The following is a 17,250-nucleotide window of genomic DNA, read 5'->3' on the forward strand; positions in this document are numbered from 1 at the left end:
AGGAGCCAACTTGAAAGCCTCTTTGATCAACCAAGCATATCACCCCCCAGACCTCAACTCCATCTTCCCAAGCATCGCACCTCCTGATCTCAACGAGATGTTTGAGCGCAAGCGAGCACGATTCAACAAGCGCACAAGCTCTGCGGTTTGGAACTCACCCTTGCACAAACCTCACAGTCACAACTGATCTCAGCGTGTATCAGTCGCTATGTAAAATATAAGATTACGCAGGGTGGATGTGTAGTTGCGTGCTTCTTAAGATTACTGATATTGTTGTGATGACCTTCGGTTTTGTTTCTCCCTCAAGTTGAAAAGGAGAGTTGATAGATGACGTGGCATGGAGAGAGAATTTTAAAAAACGAACAGGAAGACTCCTGTGTCCTGATTGTTGTATGGAAGTAGGACCAGCACTTTTGAAACTGATTAATCTTCTTTTTCCCAAAGATAGTAGCTGTTGGAATTTTGTTTCCGCTGTACATTTTGAACTCGTCATCATATTCATCAATCTCATCCGCATATCAGGCCTGGGAACGATACCCCTTTCGTCGTAACTACGACGAAACGAAGTCCTTTTCTAATTGTGTAAGAAAAGAGCCTCCATGTGCCCTTAAAAATGCTTAAAACAACATTTTCCCGTCAGTACTCCCAAACCACTTTAACTCATTCCCAGGCCTGGAATATAGCATTTCGCACTTGTTTAAGCCCAAGCAACGTTAATTGAAATGAGCAGCTGTTCTTTAAAGTTATGGGGAGACAAAACAGACCTGTTTACCCTTACGATTTTGGCGTAATTTATTACGATTTTCTGCAAAAAATACGCCATTCCGCTATCCGTGTCAAGACTACGATTTTCATAAATAAAAAAAATGTAAAAAAAATTTTTTTTATTTTTTTTTTTAATATTAATTCACATGTTTGGCATTGTTTTTTTCAATGGCAAAATGGGGTGAAAAAGCACAAAACTGACCAGAGATCATAATCATGTCTGTCTGATGAGACGCTGGAGAGCCTTCTAGTGGTGAAGTCTCGCCCTCACTCATTCGGCAAGCGCAAGTACAGGCATGACACACTGAAAAAGGCCTACTACGAGCAAAAGAAAAAGAATCAGTGATGCATGTGCTTTTGATGTGATCTTCTTTGAAATTATGATGACTACAAAAACTGACTGATGTGTTTTGTTTGTGAATGATGGATATATTATATGTGCATGATTGCGTTTCGCAGACACAGTTGTCATGTGCGTTGTAATTGGCGACGAATGCTGGATGATTACTATTTTTGTGCCAGGATTACTATTTTTGGGGCTGAGCATTACTCCAAAACACTTATGGGGGTAAACAGGTCTGGACAAAAGCATGGGAAGGCGATGTGGTTATGGAAAGTTCAGACATATTTGAACTTTGATTTTTGTACACAAATGTTCTGAAGAACACTCAGCTTTGTGAGATGTTGTAAGAATAGCTCAAACTGTCTCATTCATCCCTCGTTGGATTTCTTGTGTCAAGAGAATATAGCATTTTAATTACAAATACTGTACCCTACCTTACTTAATTGCTGGTAATTTCACCCCATACTCTTGTTTGATTTGTGTGTGTCAAAAGCATTGAGCTTCTCTTTTTTGCATGGTAAAACTTGTGTTTGCACCGGGCGTTTGTACTTACATCACTAACATGGGTGGGATTCTTCCGGTATATTCCAAAAATCCGGATTTGTAATGTCTGTGGTGACGTTTTTTGGGTTGTTAAATTATACAAATCTTTCAGCGTCTAGTGCAGACCCCACCCCGCCCCCCCCCCCTCCTTAAAATTCTTCAGGCTTCATGACATTTGTCAGTCCCACCCATGCACTAAGCAAAGAAGTGAAGGAAAAAATGCTGGTCACCTGGCCAAAGCAACTTGTCAAGCCAAGTTGTAGCTTTGATTTGATAAGAAAACCTGTTCACAGCAATCAAAACAGGCTGACAACTTCTTGTTGGTATTATTAGACAAAAGCGGGTTAAATACTGGTAATATTCCATCAGCGTGAACGCTCGTAAATGTTCCTACTGTAAATGTTTGTCTTCCATGTCATGCAAATAGTGGTAGTACCTACTTTACTCTATTTGGCCTTTGAGTTCAAACCATAACATTGGGGGCTTGATAGCTCAGTTGGTAGAGTATTGAACTTGGATCGAGGGTTCCAATCCAGGCCGCGATGAACATAGGTCAACTTTATGTGCAGACTCGGTATCCATGTTCCACCCCCATGTCACCACTCACTGTGGCAGGTGAAAGACCTTGTTCACTTCTGTCAGAAGTGCAGGTTGCTTGATTACACCAAAACCCGCAGACACCTGGGTATTGCGACTCTTGTTGCTGCTAGCTTTTTACTGGGAGGAAGCAACATGAATTTCCCAGCGATGGGACAATAAAGTAACGAGAAAATGACATTGAAACAAAAATAGCCACAGTAATGATAATAATAATAATGATAATAATAAATAGCTTTTCCTATAGCGCGAGTCCCAGTCATTGGCTCCAGGCGCTTGTAGACCATAAGTGTTGCAGATGTGTCATTGTGGACCACATGACTGAGGTATCAGAGTGCGCTGTACATTGTTAGCACTGATGTAACCCAAGAATTGTGTTCATTTCTTGCTTTTTGCATCCGTGTGTTGCATTATCATCTATGTGTACCTGCGCTCACATGGTGTGCATGTATTCTTTTTGTGTGCAAATCCGTGTTGTGGATGTTAGACTCTTTCTTGTGCTTACGAGATATTTCCTGTAAGATTGAGTGCACATTTTGCTGAGTGCATTTTGCTGAGTGCATTTTGCTGAGTGCACATTTTGCTGAGTGCATTTTGCTGAGTGCATTTTGCTGAGTGCACATTTTGCTGAGTGCACATTTTGCTGAGTGCACATTTTGCTGAGTGCATTTTGCTGAGTGCATTTTGCTGTATGAGGGTTCCTTGGTAACATGTTCTTGTTTTTCTTTTGAAGAATTTTCCGCCTGTCTGTTAATATTATCAAGTCATCCGTACAACATAACTTCATCCTTGAGAATAAGGAGTTTGATGATGGCATGTGGTTTTCCTGTGGATAATGTTCAACCTTTCTGTTAATATTTTCATTTCATCTGTGATGTACAAATGTTCAAATATTCAGAGTAATTAGTACGAGAGAATGATCCGTTTTGTAGAAAATATTGCCAGATGCAGTGTTATCTTTTTTGACCGATTGCTTTTGCCAAGGTAGAATTTTGCAGATTGCAAACATTTATGTTTATGTACTGTACCAATACCCACCAGGAACTATTTTGCCTGCGTACAAAATGAACAATAGTTAGTTGGCCCTACCTGTTTACCCTTACTATTTTGGAGTAATTTATTACTATTTTGTTTGAATTTTTTTGAAATATACTCCATTTGAGTCCTGACTACGATTTTCAAATGTGCTTCAAATTAGGTTTGTGTTGCTAATGTTGGCGTTTGTAACTACTGGGTTACTATTTTGGTCATCAGATTACTATTTTTTTTACTTGACCATTACTCTTGTCGAGTGTTGGGGGTAAACAGGTCTGGTACCGTATTTCATTTATGGTTGAAGCTAAAGTAAGCATATGATTCAAATGTTATTGTTTCAGTGAAGTCGCTTAATATTGAACATGTATTCATTTCCATTGATTGTACATGTACAGTGCACATCCTTTTGTTTTAAAGCAGTGCGTTTCGTTTTATTTAACTGTCGGTTCAACACATTTCCCATTTCATAAATTTTGCAACTTGTTCTTGCTATTTTCCGTGCAACACACTCCTACTCTTTGTTAAAATCGTTGTAAGGATGTGTGGTTTTTTCTTCAGTCACCAGTTGCAATGTAAAAGTTATCTCATAATATGTTTTTATTCTAAAATAAAATGTTTTAATCATGCGACACCTCCCGCAGGTTATGGGGAAGAATTTACCCGATGCTCCCCAGCATGTCGTAAGAGGCGACTAAAGGATTCTGTTTCTCCTTTTACCCTTGTTAAGTGTTTCTTGTATAGAATATAGTCAATTTTTTTAAAGATTTTAGTCAAGCAGTATGTAAGAAATGTTAAGTCCTTTGTACTGGAAACTTGCATTCTCCCAGTAAGGTCATATATTGTACTACGTTGCAAGCCCCTGGAGCAAATTTTTGATTAGTGATTTTGTGAACAAGAAACAATTGACAAGTGGCTCTATCCCATCTCCCCCCTTTCCCCGTCGCGATATAACCTTCGTGGTTGAAAACGACGTTAAACACCAAATAAAGAAAGAATCATATGACCTGAAGGTTAACGCTTTCATAACCTAGTCCTTTGATAGGGACTTGAGAGAAGGCACTTTCGTTGTGAGAATTTGCTGGTATGGTTGCGATGTCAGCTTCATTTCTTTATGTCAACTGTGAACATACATGTAAAAGAAACTTTTTTGATACACAATAAACATGTAGAAGAACATCACATAGTCTTGAGTGTATTTTGTACTTGTGATTGCCATTTGATTGGGTGTGTGTTTGTTATTGCTACGTCTACTCCACTACAGTGGGGGCGTGTGTTTGTTATTGCTACGTCTACTCCACTACAGTGGGGCGTGTGTTTGTTATTGCTACGTCTACTCCACTACAGTGGGGTGTGTGTTTGTTATTGCTACGTCTACTCCACTACAGTGGGGCGTGTGTTTGTTATTGCTACGTCTACTCCACTACAGTGGGGCGTGTGTTTGTTATTGCTACGTCTACTCCACTACAGTGGGGCGTGTGTTTGTTATTGCTACGTCTACACCACTACAGTGGGGCGTGTGTTTGTTATTGCTACGTCTACACCACTACAGTGGGGCGTGTGTTTGTTATTGCTACGTCTACTCCACTACAGTGGGGCGTGTGTTTGTTATTGCTACGTCTACTCCCCTACAGTGGGGCGTGTGTTTGTTATTGCTACGTCTACTCCACTACAGTGGGGCGTGTGTTTGTTATTGCTACGTCTACTCCACTACAGTGGGGCGTGTGTTTGTTATTGCTACGTCTACTCCACTACAGTGGGGCGTGTGTTTGTTATTGCTACGTCTACTCCACTACAGTGCAACTCCTCTTTTCAGACCTCAACAAATGTCAGATAATCAGGTCTTAAAAAGGAGGGAGTCTAAAAATGGAGGTAAATAGACAGAGGTTATGAACAGAACATCTGAAAAATGAAAGTCTTAAGAAGGGAGAAGTCTTAAACTGGGGTGTCGTAAAAGAAAAGTTCCACTGTATAACATAGCACTCGTGTTCTGATCATCATCAACCTCTAAGATCTGTTTGTCAATCAAACTAAAAGACACTCCCGACGAACAACACTGAACATGCATTTTCACCGCTTTGCATTTTCTTAGCCCAGAGAGAGCGACAGATTCAAAGTCAATGTCAAACAGAGAATAAACGCCATCAAAGCACACCTGTCCAGAGGGAGCCACAGGATCAGAATCAACCTTGATCACAAAGAAAATGAAGTTGAAGCATATTTGACTCAATCAAAGCAAGTGACGCAATTTTACTTTATTCTTCGTTACCTTGACTAATCAGCATGTTGTTACTTAGAGACTAGTGCAGAATCCGAGATGTCTTTTTTTTTTTTGGGGGGGGGTGGTGGGGGGTGGGGGAGACCGAACATTCATTCAAAGCTGCTGACATATCTTTGGAATGGTCTGCCTGGAACGCCGAAGAAGAAGAAGGAATGGTCTGCAAGCGGGGCTGGTGTGCACGAGAAAGTTACCACTAACACCAGATCCACCCGCAGTGTGGGATTGGTTGGAATTGAGATTTGTTTTGATTTCAACCAATGAGACCCTGCCCTTTGTTCTCTCCCGTTTGGGTGGCTCCCACTTTCGCTTCGTGCATCCCAGCCCAGAACTGCATGCGCTGAGAGTAGAGATCATGCTGAGAGGTCAACTCAAGGTCAAGGTTGGTGTAGGACTTCTGCGCAAGGTCGTATTGAGGCCAGTTGAAGGTGTCTGGGCTTTCAGGGTTGTTAGGTGACCTGAGAAACAGAAAGCACATAGTTAGGAACAAATAAGTATTTTGTTTTGAGACAAGCATTTGGCTTTGCCGCTAGGGTCGCTAAAACTTACACCTTTTCGTATCAGTCTGCCTTGAAGGCGAGGACAGTTGTCCAGAATAGCGCGGTGCAGTTTCCTTGAGGGCAGTGTTAGGTATAGAACTGAGGCGCGTCAGCTGCGATGGTGCCTGTGCTAAACTTTTTTTTAATTTAATTTTGGTGTTTTTTTCGTCTTTACACCTGTTCCTTCTCCCGTTATACTCTCACACCGCCCCATTGGCGCGTACTGCTCACAGCCCAGCACACTGACACCCCCTCCCTTCACCTCTCTCACCACCATCCGCCCTCCCCTTGGTCTCATATAATAACTATATTGCAGAAATTTTCTTACGTGTACAACGATTTTTTTACCTGATGGAAACTGTTCTAATGAATAATACCTGCCTTCCCATGTACACAATCGATCGTGTGTATCGCTACAGACTTTTGCATGGGATAAGAGCTTTCTATTTAGACACATACCAAAAACCAAGATCTAGGCAGCCTATTGTTCAGAGGTGGATTTTTTTTCTGAATTGTTTTGCCAATTACCATTGTTGTAAGTTTCGAAATGAATTCACCCAAAATGGCCACCATGCATAGAATGCCAAGCTGTAAATGTTGGGTATGTGTCCAAGTTGATGACTGATCGCATCCTATCACGTGATCTATGGTGATTTGCACGATGGCCTGCAGAGGAAGGAAGGTATTTTCAACAGTTGCCAGTCGCGTTGCTGGTAACTTATTAGACTAAAAGGATGTTCATGCACAGTTCTTGGGTCAATGCATTCAAGATATCTTCAACGTACTTAGTACATTTTGAATAAGAAGCTGATTAACACATAAGATGATCTGTCCTGAAGAGTGCAGAAATCAAATGGAAGCGGCCGGATCTGTATCAATATCAATCTTTAAGAAACTCAGCCTAAAAAAGTAACTCCATATTGCTCAAACTCAAGAGGAACTGCTCACAGAAATATACCTATGCAGTGGACCTCTCCCCCTCCACACACACACACACACTTTAAAGACTTGAAACTGCCATACAGCTCACATTTTTCATTGCATAAAAAACCACGGTTATGATTGTGTTTAAAAAAAGAAACTTTTGTTTTCTTTCATTGCTAATCTGAACACGTAGCCTCAGTACATCGTGGATTTCTCTCTACTTGAAGAAGAAGCACGCAACTCACCCAAACTTGGCGAAGTTGGTCCATCCATCCACCATAGCGAGAGACAGACGAGCTTCAGCAGGGTCACTCGTTAGCATAGGTCTCCCAAAGACGAAGCTGACCTCCGACCCATGACCCGCGCCTTTGAACCACGGACAGGGAGGGCTGGAGGTTCTGGGGGTGTGAGCGAAGAGGTACTGGTAGTGACTCCTCCCACCCTGGCTGTTGTTGGTGTGGAGTTCCAGCGTCTCCACTGCAGCTGACACAAACATCATGTCTCCGTACAAGTTCACCACCTGGCGGCCTTGGTCCTCGTCACCATCCTGTAAGCTGTACTCTTTGCACAGGGCGTCTGAGACCACCTTTGACCCCTGGAAATAGTCCCTGGCTAGGGCCGTGGTGATGTTGGTGCAGAACACGCTGTCAGGAACACCGTGAGAAAGATCGAAGCCGAGCTGTCTCTGGAACTGGAACAGGGGACCCAAGACCAAGCTCCCTTCAGCATTGGTCGTTCCTATCATCACATCAATGTCCCAGAAAGGCACACGCCCGTGGTATTCCTGTCCCAGCAAGCTACGAACATCTACAGGAATGATCTCGCCATCTACAACTGGTGCTACATCCAGTTGCCAGGCCAGCGTCTTCAAGGCTGATGCTTTTGAGGTGGCTCTCAGTATTTCGTCCACAGTTTTGTTTCGGGCGCAGGCTATCAAATATAGTGTGTCGAAGCCGGTGCTGGTTCTTTTCAGGCAGTTGAGGTGTTCGGCGAAACGTTCAGCCATACCTGCAGGGTCGAGAGCGAGGGTTCGACGCGCCAGAGCGGAACCACTTTCCATGATGGCACGCTTGAATAGCCCATCGTTGAGAGGGGAAATGGTATGGAGTCCCACGCTGTATCCGCCTGCAGACTCTCCGAAGATAGTGATCTGAAGCAAGCAGATGCAACTTTGTTTTCAACCTGTCCCTTCACTCACAAAGACATTAGAAGCAAAAACGCACCAATATTAAGAAGCATTTTTGTTTTAAATCAACATTAAATGCGGTCCTTACTTCGCGTGGTCGACTTTGCCCAATTCATGACAGGCTTAACACATGGACATGGTCAACAGCAGTGCATTGCACTCTTGCAAGTCATCAAGCATGATTACTTCAAAATCAATTACACAAGTTTACAGTTCCTTTTTACTCCACGGTGTGGCCCCAAGAAAAAGCATTGACATGATAAGTCGTTCTGTTCAAACCCAAGTGAATTTTCAACAGCTTAAAAATGCGCTTGGTTTTCCCCAAAACAACCCACCTGGTTTGGATCTCCCCCGAAGGCGGCGATGTTGTCCCTGACGAATTGGATGGCCATTTTCTGGTCCCACAGACCATAGTTGCCGGGACTGGCCTGGTCCAGGGTACTGAGCCAGCCCAGCATGCCCAGCCTGTAGTTAATGGTCACCACCACCACGTCCCCCCGCACCGCCAGCAGGGAACCGTCACTGCTGCCAGACCCCGCCACGAACCCCCCGCCGTGGATCCACACCATGACGGGTCTTGGTGATGCTGGAACTGATGAGGCAGATGATAGTGGTTTTTTTTTTTTTTTTTTTCCATTACTTTATTGTCCCAGCGATGGGAAATTCGGGTCGCTTCCTCCCAGTGGAAAGCTAGCAGCAACGGAGTCGCGCTACCCAGGTGTCTGCGTGTTTAGGTGTATTCAGCCACCTGCACTTATGGCAGAATGACCAAGGTCTTTTACGTGCCATTGTGATGACACGGGGGTGGGACATGGCTTCCGTCTCTGGGTCTGCACATAAAGTTGACCCGTGTCCGTCCCGGCCCGAATTCGAACCTGCGACCTTCCGATCACAAGTCCAGTGCTCTACCAACTGAGCTACCGGGCCCCCTGCAGTGCTACTGAGTTGGCAGGCATGATATTTGTCCGCCAACTGGTGGACTTCTGGCATTTCCAAAGCGCCAGAGACAATTCAACAGGTTTTTTGTGTGTGTGAAGTTTGCTCCTTTTTCTCTCGCAAAAAACGACGATAGTGTGCTAGTGAGTTAACAGGCATGACATTTTTCCGTCAACTTGGTGGATTTCTGGCATTTCCAAAGTGACAGATATATCATTCAACCTTTTCCTTTTGCGAATGTTTCTTCATTTGTTCCCAAAATGTTGTAGGCAGGTGAGGGGGGGGGGAGGGGGGAGGGGGTGGGGGGAGGAGTGGCAGGCTTCTTTTTTAATTGATTTAAAAAAAAATTGAATTTGAAGATCTTCTGCCTGTTTGGGTTGTGACTGGGTGCGCTTCATGGTTCTGCCTTGTTCTTGTGTCTCAGGCGGCACAGTTAGCTTCGTTCAGCATCAGCTTAATTGAGCATGGAACACCCACAAATCTGGACTATCAAAAATCACCAGCACGGGACATTAGTGTGGATCAAGGATATATATTCTGAGCTTTATTGGTCACACAAAAAAAGAGCTTAAAATAGAAATTGTTCAACATGAAACCTTTTCTCTACCATCTGCAGGTAGAGTGGGACTGGCTTTATCATGTAGAGTGGGACTGGCTTTATCATGTAGAGTGGGACTCAGTGGCTTTATCATGTAGAGTGGGACTGGCTTTATCATGTAGAGTGGGACTGGCTTTATCATGTAGAGTGGGACTGGCTTTATCAGCCGTCAGATCACTAAAGTGATGACAAATACGCGAGACTGTTGAGACTGTCCAGGTCTGGATTGAAGCTTTACCCTTACCTGCTGTTTCGCTGGCTTTCACGAAGATGTTGAGATAGAGACAGTCCTCGCTGATTCCTATCGCAGACTGCGGACACGAAGGTCCGAACTGCGTAGCGTCCAGCGGAGTGGTCCACGGGCGAACTGGAACCGGTTTCTTGAAACGCAGTTCTTTCAGCGGGGATTCTGCGTAGGGAATTCCACGAAACTGGTGTGCTGTGGCGTTGAGAACTGTGGCGACGCGCCCCGTGACGTCACCCAGGGCCGTGCGTACCGTGACGCGTTGTATGACGTCATCTTCCGCGTGGCTGCGAGGCGTGATGATACAGAGGACACTGACCAAGATGACGCTAGACAGAGGTGTGACGTCCATGGTTGATGACGTTCAAAGCTGTCTACTTTTAGTGGTCACAACTGGTGCCGTGTGAGTGGTTGAGATCGTTTTCCTGAAAACAGTTATCGTTAGAAATGCTGCATTTGCGCTTTGTGAACATCACGGGGCAACGGATATAACCACAACCATCATCGGACACTGAAGAAGAAGAAAAAAAAGGAGAAGAAGAAAAAGAAGGAGAAAAAGAAGAAGAAGAAGAAGAAGAAGAAGAAGAAGAAGAAGAAGAAGAAGAAGAAGAAGAAGAAGAAGAAGCTGCATTTGCCCTGATTCAGTAGGCACTTCATGTCAGTTTTTAAACTTGTTCTCAATTTAACAGCTTGGCCGAAAAATATTGCACCACATTATATCTCCACTAAGAAATTAAAAAATCATAACCGTTTAAAAAAAAAAGAGTAAATTTTGTATGTTCTACAACGCGCTTTATTTGACTATTTCACACATTTTGTGGATTGAGGATTACCTTAACAACCAATCTTTGGATTGGATCTTTGAACATATCCCCAAAAACCAAAGTCTCAAATTAAAAAAAACTCTACATAAATTAAGAATAAGCAAAATTGAGCAACTTTCGCACACAGAAAAAAACACCGGTTAATTACCTATTCAGTGGAGGTAACTCTGTGTGTCTATCTTGCGTGCTTTAGATATCACATGGCCGTTCTGTCTGAAGCAGGTGTCGACTGCATGAGATTGAAAACAGACGGTCATTACTATCATATATATTGTCCTAGCATATAACCAGGTCATGTCCCAAATAGACTCTAGTTCTGGGGACAGAAAAACCAAGTTAGCATAGCATCATAAATATTATAGATTTGAACATAAACGCCGGTGTAACACGAGAAAATTACTCCCACGAGATTTTTACTCCGGAGTAAAAATTTCGTACGAAAATGTTACTCCCTTTACGAAAAAAGTACTCCCCCATTACACGAGAAAATTACTCCCCACGACAGGTGAGTTCCGAGTAAACATTTCGTACAAAAATGTTACTCCCCTGACGAATAAAAAAAACCGAATGAATTACTTCACCCTAACACGAGCAATTTAACTTCCCATGCCAGGTGTACGACATTTTTACTCCCTTGTCCCCTGTTAGTCTTGGTGGTGGAAGGAGGGTAGGGCGACATTCGTTTGCGCGAGATCACATTATTGGCATTATCCCTTCGCGCGCATCCTAATTTCGCGTACGAGAGTTTTACTGGAAGTAAAAAAAAATGGGAAGTAAAAATTTTATGGAGGGAGTAATTTTTTCGTGCCTTGGAGAATTCTTTTCTCGTACGAAAGGTGTACTCGGAGTAAGAATTTCGTACGAAATTTTTACTCCGGAGTAAATTTTTCGTGGAGTAAAAATGTCGTGTTACACCGGCTCGTGCAGAAATGGGTTATCTTGAGCAGTGCAGGAACGGTCCAAGTATTTTCGAGATAACATTTTAATCATTGTTACGACTGACTTGAGCAGTTTTTGCAACAGTGTAACAAGCTCGTATATATGTACTAACATTTTCAGAAAAAAACAGTTATTAAAAAGAAAAAAAGGTCTAATTGTAAAGAACAAAACAGTATAGTTGAAAACGGGAGGAGAAAAGGTGAATATAAATCACACAAATGTGAAGGTAGATGAAACCAATCACCAGACATACATGAACAATTTAGTTGAAAATCAAACGCAGTTAGACAACACAAAAGCACTGAAGCTTATCTTTGTGTCTGCAGCATGTTCAGAACAAATGCTGAACACGCAGTTAGACAATACTACAGCATTGAAGCTTATCTTTGTGTCTGCAGAATGTTCAGACAAAATGCAAGTACTCACAGTTAGACGATACCATAGGATTGAAGCTAACCTTTGGGTCTGCAGAATGTTCAGACAAAATGCAAGTACTCACAGTTAGATGATACCATAGGATTGAAGCTTACCTTTGTGTCTGCAGAATGTCCAGACAAAATGCAAGTACTCACAGTTAGACGATACCATAGCATTGAAGCTTACCTTTGTGTCTGCAGAATGTCCAGACAAAATGCAAGTACTCACAGTTAGACGATACCATAGCATTGAAGCTTACCTTTGTGTCTGCAGAATGTCCAGACAAAAATGCAAGTACTCACAGTTAGACGATACCATAGGATTGAAGCTTACCTTTGTGTCTGCAGAATGTTCAGACAAAATGCAAGTACTCACAGTTAGATGATACCATAGGATTGAAGCTTACCTTTGTGTCTGCAGAATGTCCAGACACAATGCTAATACTCACAGTTAGACGATACCATAGCATTGAAGCTTACCTTTGTGTCTGCAGAATGTTCAGACAAAATGCAAGTACTCACAGTTAGACGATACCATAGGATTGAAGCTTACCTTTGCGTCTGCAGAATGTCCAGACAAAATGCAAGTACTCACAGTTAGACGATACCATAGCATTGAAGCTTACCTTTGTGTCTACAGTATGTTCAGACAAAATGCAAGTACTCACAGTTAGACGATACCATAGCATTGAAGCTTACCTTTGTGTCTGCAGAATGTCCAGACACGAAGCCACTCATCAGTACCGCGGTTCTATCTATTCTGCACTGTGTGTGGGTCAGAGGGACACACACCTAAATACAAACTCAGACTCTGCGGGTAAGGGATAAGCCGATTGAAGAAGTTAAAGCAGCCTTCCTTGCCGTATAAACCGTCTCCTGAAACACGACAGATCAGTACTTTTGGTATTTGGTATTTTTCATTGTCCTTGCAAAATTCCCTGAAGGAAATTTGGCTGCTATCCCTGTGTATAGCGTGCAGCGACAGAATCGCGCTACCCAATGTTGTTTGTGTGTTTATACTGAGGTGGGAATTGAGCGCTTTTACACTTGGACACATAGGAGCAACTCCACTGCTACATGTGCAGTGTGGGAGTTGCCGGTTTGCTTTATTAAAATTGTGACCCTCCACCACGGAATGAGTCGCATTTCACCTTTGCATGATTTTCATAGTTTTACATTTTCCTAAAGAGTTCTTTATGCTCTATCCAGTGGTGAAAACCGTTTTAGAAAAGAGCGAAAACTGTTTGAGTTATAAGCCTGTGACTAGGGTGACGACCCTCACACTCACTAGACACTCCCCGGACTTATATTATGCCTAGCGCAGAAGCGCGCGAGGTGACATGCGACTCATTTCGTGGTGGAGGGTCACAAATTGTTGTGACACCTATGTCATTCTGCAGAATTAGACCAGCAACTAATTTGCACTCACCACAGGTAGCGGTTTGACCGTTGATTTTTTGTGCATGTGCTTTTCAACTTTTGTTGTTTGTTTTTGTTTTGTTGTTGATGTGGGAATCAGCTTTTTTTTCTAGAGATGTGTGCTCACAAACGGAGATATTTTATTATACTTTCTACACTATCTTAAAAGTTACCCAAAACATCCACACCGTTAATCTCATTCTCTTATTTTCATAAATATTTTTTCTTAATTTTATCTTAATTTTTACTTACTTTTCTATCATTCTATTTAATTTTATTTTCTATACTCCGCCTTTCCACTTGACCACGTACACAATAGTGGAAACTCTCAGTGGGACGCGGACACCAACAATAAAAAGTCGTTGTACAAATGTAAACAATTTTTAAAGGCATTTTCATTTTGGCTGAACTGTTCAAACACCACACCTCACAGTTTTTCAGGTAGCTGTATAATTCGGATGCATTACGTTGAGGGAATAAGACAAATGTCACCAATGTTTTTTTTTACAGAGTGACGTTAAATAAACGATTTTATCATCATCAGTTGAGGGGGAAAAGCCTGAAACAGAAGAACAGTTGGACGGGGATATAGCTCAGTTGGTAGCGCGCTGGATTTGTATTCAGTTGGCCGCTGTCAGCGTGAGTTCGATCCCAGGTTCGGCGGAAATTTATTTCACAGAGTCAACTTTGTGTGCAGACTCTCTTCGGTGTCCGAACCTCCCCCCGTGTACACTGCATTGGGTGTGCACGTTAAAGATCCCACGATTGACAAAAGGGTCTTTCCTGGCAAAATTGCTTAGGCACAGTTAATAATTGTCTACCTATACCCGTGTGACTTGGAATAATAGGCCGTGAAAGGTAAATATGCGCCGAAATGGCTGCAATCTACTGGCCGTATAAAATTTCATCTCACACGGCATCACTGTAGAGCGCCTAGAACTGTACCCACGGAATATGCGCGATATAAGACTCATTGATTGATTGATTGATTGATTGGTATGGGTTACATGGTTTACGCTGATATTGTGCACAATACCATAGACGTGCACACCTACACAGCATGTGGGACGCAATTTGTACTATATGCGCATTGAAAGCACTCTATGCATAGAATGTTCAATAGAAAGTAAAGGGATACATGGCTCCCAATATTTTGGCACCTAGATGACAGCTTTATTTCTTCTTCAAGATCAGAGACAAACAATTAATTGAAGCAAATTTGACAGTGTTGCGGAGTTTTTTCGTTTCCTGTGTTTCTTGGTGTCCCGTTGCTATTTCACCCTCTGTTGTGATGGTTTATCATAAGCCAAGATCTTAATAGCCCTTTGATAGCATTAAAACCAAGGGAGGGCACCACACTCTCCTAACTTCATTCGCTTGCCCTTTATAAGCCGTTAGTTCGCACTGTTTGGGTCAGGTGCTACTCGGCTAAGTCCTTCTAAGTCTGAGTCGTTTGCAGCTGCACACACACACCCACACACACACACACACACTCACTCACTCACACACACACACACACACACACACACTCACACACACGCACATACACACTCACACACACACACACACACACACGCACACACACACACTCACACACACGCACATACACACTCACACACACACACACATACACACACACACTCACACATACACTCACACACACACTAAGACTTTGCCCGGCTCGTTTTTTACAAGCTTACTCACAGAGCGGGTCTACAATGAATAAGTCACTCATTAAATTCAGACAGCTTTATTTGTTTTCCAAGTTTTCATAGTCCCAAATACACACAATGTAAAAGCATAATACGCTCAGAGGTCAGAACATGGTCAAGGTTGGTGTACCCCTTATTTGCATGCAAGGTCATATGCAGGCCAGGTAAAACGAATAAATAAATAATGGAATGGCTGAATTAAAAAAAATGAGTTAAAAATACATACTTTGATCAGTAAAACGTCGTGCCATCGGGGTTTGTTCGAGAAAAAAAAAAGATCCATAACGACTAATGGTAAAACGAACACCCACCGAAGTTCGTTCAGCGGGGGTTCCGCGTAGGGTTTCCCAAGGAACTGGCCCGGTTCACGTTGCGACCGAGAACGACCGTCACGCGACCAGTGACGTCACCCATGGGCGTGCGTGCACTGTGACGCGTTGGTTCTGTGTGTGACATCCTCTTGGCACGACATTGCAGACTTCTTCTTCTTCTTCTGCGTTCGTGGGCTGAAACTCCCACGTACACTCGTGTTTTGCACGAGTGGAATTTTACGTGTATGACCGTTTTTACCCCGCCATTTAGGCAGCCATACGCCGCTTTCGGAGGAAGCATGCTGGGTATGTTCGTGTTTCTATAACCCACCGAACTCTGACATGGATTACAGGATCTTTTTCGTGCGCACTTGGTCTTGTGCTTGCGTGTACACACGGGGGTGTTCAGACACCGAGGAGAGTCTGCACACAAAGTTGACTCTGAGAAATAAATCTCTCGCCGAACGTGGGGACGAACTCACGCTGACAGCGGCCAACTGGATACAAATCCAGCGCGCTCCGACTGAGCTACATCCCCGCCCGGACATTGCAGACGAAACAGAAGGCAAGAAAAAGAGCGCAGATAGCCGTCGTGGTTTTTGAGAAAGAACAGGACATAAGCGCTCTAAAAAGAAAGGTCAATGTTGCTCTATGGCATATTGGTAAAACTGGTTGATTTTTATTTATTAGATATTTCTGGTCTTGAAGGTCAGAGACAAGGCAACGAAACAGTTTATAATCTCAGTGATTCCACATTCCAAGCAATGCATTGTAGAAGTAGGCTAAGAGATTGTGTGTGTGTTTGTGTGCTTCAAAGCTGACAACTATGAAAAGCCTGATTAGGATTAATGTGAGACGCGCGTTTGTGTATGTGTGGGTGTGTGTGTGTGTGTGGGAGTGTATATGTGTGTGTGTGTGTGTGCACAGGTGAGTGTGTGTATGTGTGTATGTATACATGTGTATGTGTGTGTGTGAGTGTGTGTGTGTGTGTGTGTGTGTGTGTGTGTGTGTGTCAGTGATCCCCTACATACACACTATGCAGTATGTTTCAAACAAAGTATGATTGGCTGTTGCAAACGAATAGTAAAATTTAGAAAGACTGAGAGAGACAGAGAGAAAGAAGGGGAGCGGTGAACATTCTCTCTCCCTCTCTCTCTCTCTCTCTCTCTCTCTCTCTCTCTCTCTCTCTCTCTCTCTCTCTCTCTCTCTCTCTCTCTCTCTCTCTCTCTCTCTCTCTCTCTCTCTCGCTCTCTCTCTCGCTCTCTCTCTCTCTCTCTCTCTGTCTCTCTCTGTGTCTCTCTCTCTCTCTCTCTCTCTCTTCTCTCTCTCTCTCAGTCTCTCACTCACTCACTCTCACTCACTCACTCTCACTCACTCACTCACTCACTCACTCACTCTCACTCACACTCACACTCACTCTCACTCACTCACTCACTCTCTCTCTCTCTCCCTCTCTCTCACTCACTCTCTCAGTCTCACTGACTCTCTCTCACTCACTCTCTCACTCACTGACTCTCTCACTCACTGACTCTCTCTCTCTCTCTCTCTCTCTCTCTCTCTCTCTCTCTCTCTCTCTCTCTCTCTCTCTCTTTCACTCACTAGTGCTCACAAAACAACACACGCAGTGCAGGAGCACACACAACA

At 43.2% G+C, this 17,250-nt stretch overlaps 2 protein-coding genes across 5 annotated transcripts in view; one reads left to right on the forward strand and one right to left on the reverse strand.

The window, feature by feature from the left end:
• The window catches only part of LOC138961477 (inner centromere protein-like), a 31,824-nt gene extending 27,362 nt beyond the window's left edge, over window positions 1–4,462 (forward strand). The window contains exon 18 of the mRNA XM_070333123.1: window positions 3–4,462. Within this exon, the coding sequence (XP_070189224.1) occupies window positions 3–187 (185 nt within the window). The 3' untranslated portion in view covers window positions 188–4,462. The remainder of the gene's footprint in view (window positions 1–2) is intronic.
• LOC138961479 (fatty acyl-CoA hydrolase precursor, medium chain-like) lies at window positions 4,277–12,992 on the reverse strand. Of its 4 annotated transcripts, XM_070333129.1 has the most exons (6): window positions 12,864–12,992; window positions 10,958–11,038; window positions 9,986–10,410; window positions 8,543–8,799; window positions 7,267–8,171; window positions 4,277–6,016 (listed from the first exon to the last, which is right to left on the reverse strand). In XM_070333129.1, exons 3-6 carry the CDS (start codon window positions 10,335–10,337, stop codon window positions 5,812–5,814), a joined length of 1,719 nt encoding a protein of 572 aa, XP_070189230.1. In that variant the 5' UTR covers window positions 10,338–10,410; window positions 10,958–11,038; window positions 12,864–12,992; the 3' UTR covers window positions 4,277–5,811. The 4 variants fall into 4 exon arrangements, with proteins under 4 accessions (XP_070189230.1, XP_070189231.1, XP_070189233.1 ...); XM_070333130.1 differs by lacking the exon at window positions 10,958–11,038 and having other exon boundaries at window positions 12,864–12,971; XM_070333132.1 differs by lacking the exons at window positions 10,958–11,038; window positions 12,864–12,992 and adding an exon at window positions 12,499–12,515.
• Window positions 12,993–17,250: the final 4,258 nt, after the last annotated feature.

This window comes from Littorina saxatilis, linkage group LG3 (assembly GCF_037325665.1).
Source record: "Littorina saxatilis isolate snail1 linkage group LG3, US_GU_Lsax_2.0, whole genome shotgun sequence".
Taxonomy (NCBI): Eukaryota; Metazoa; Mollusca; class Gastropoda; order Littorinimorpha; family Littorinidae; genus Littorina; species Littorina saxatilis.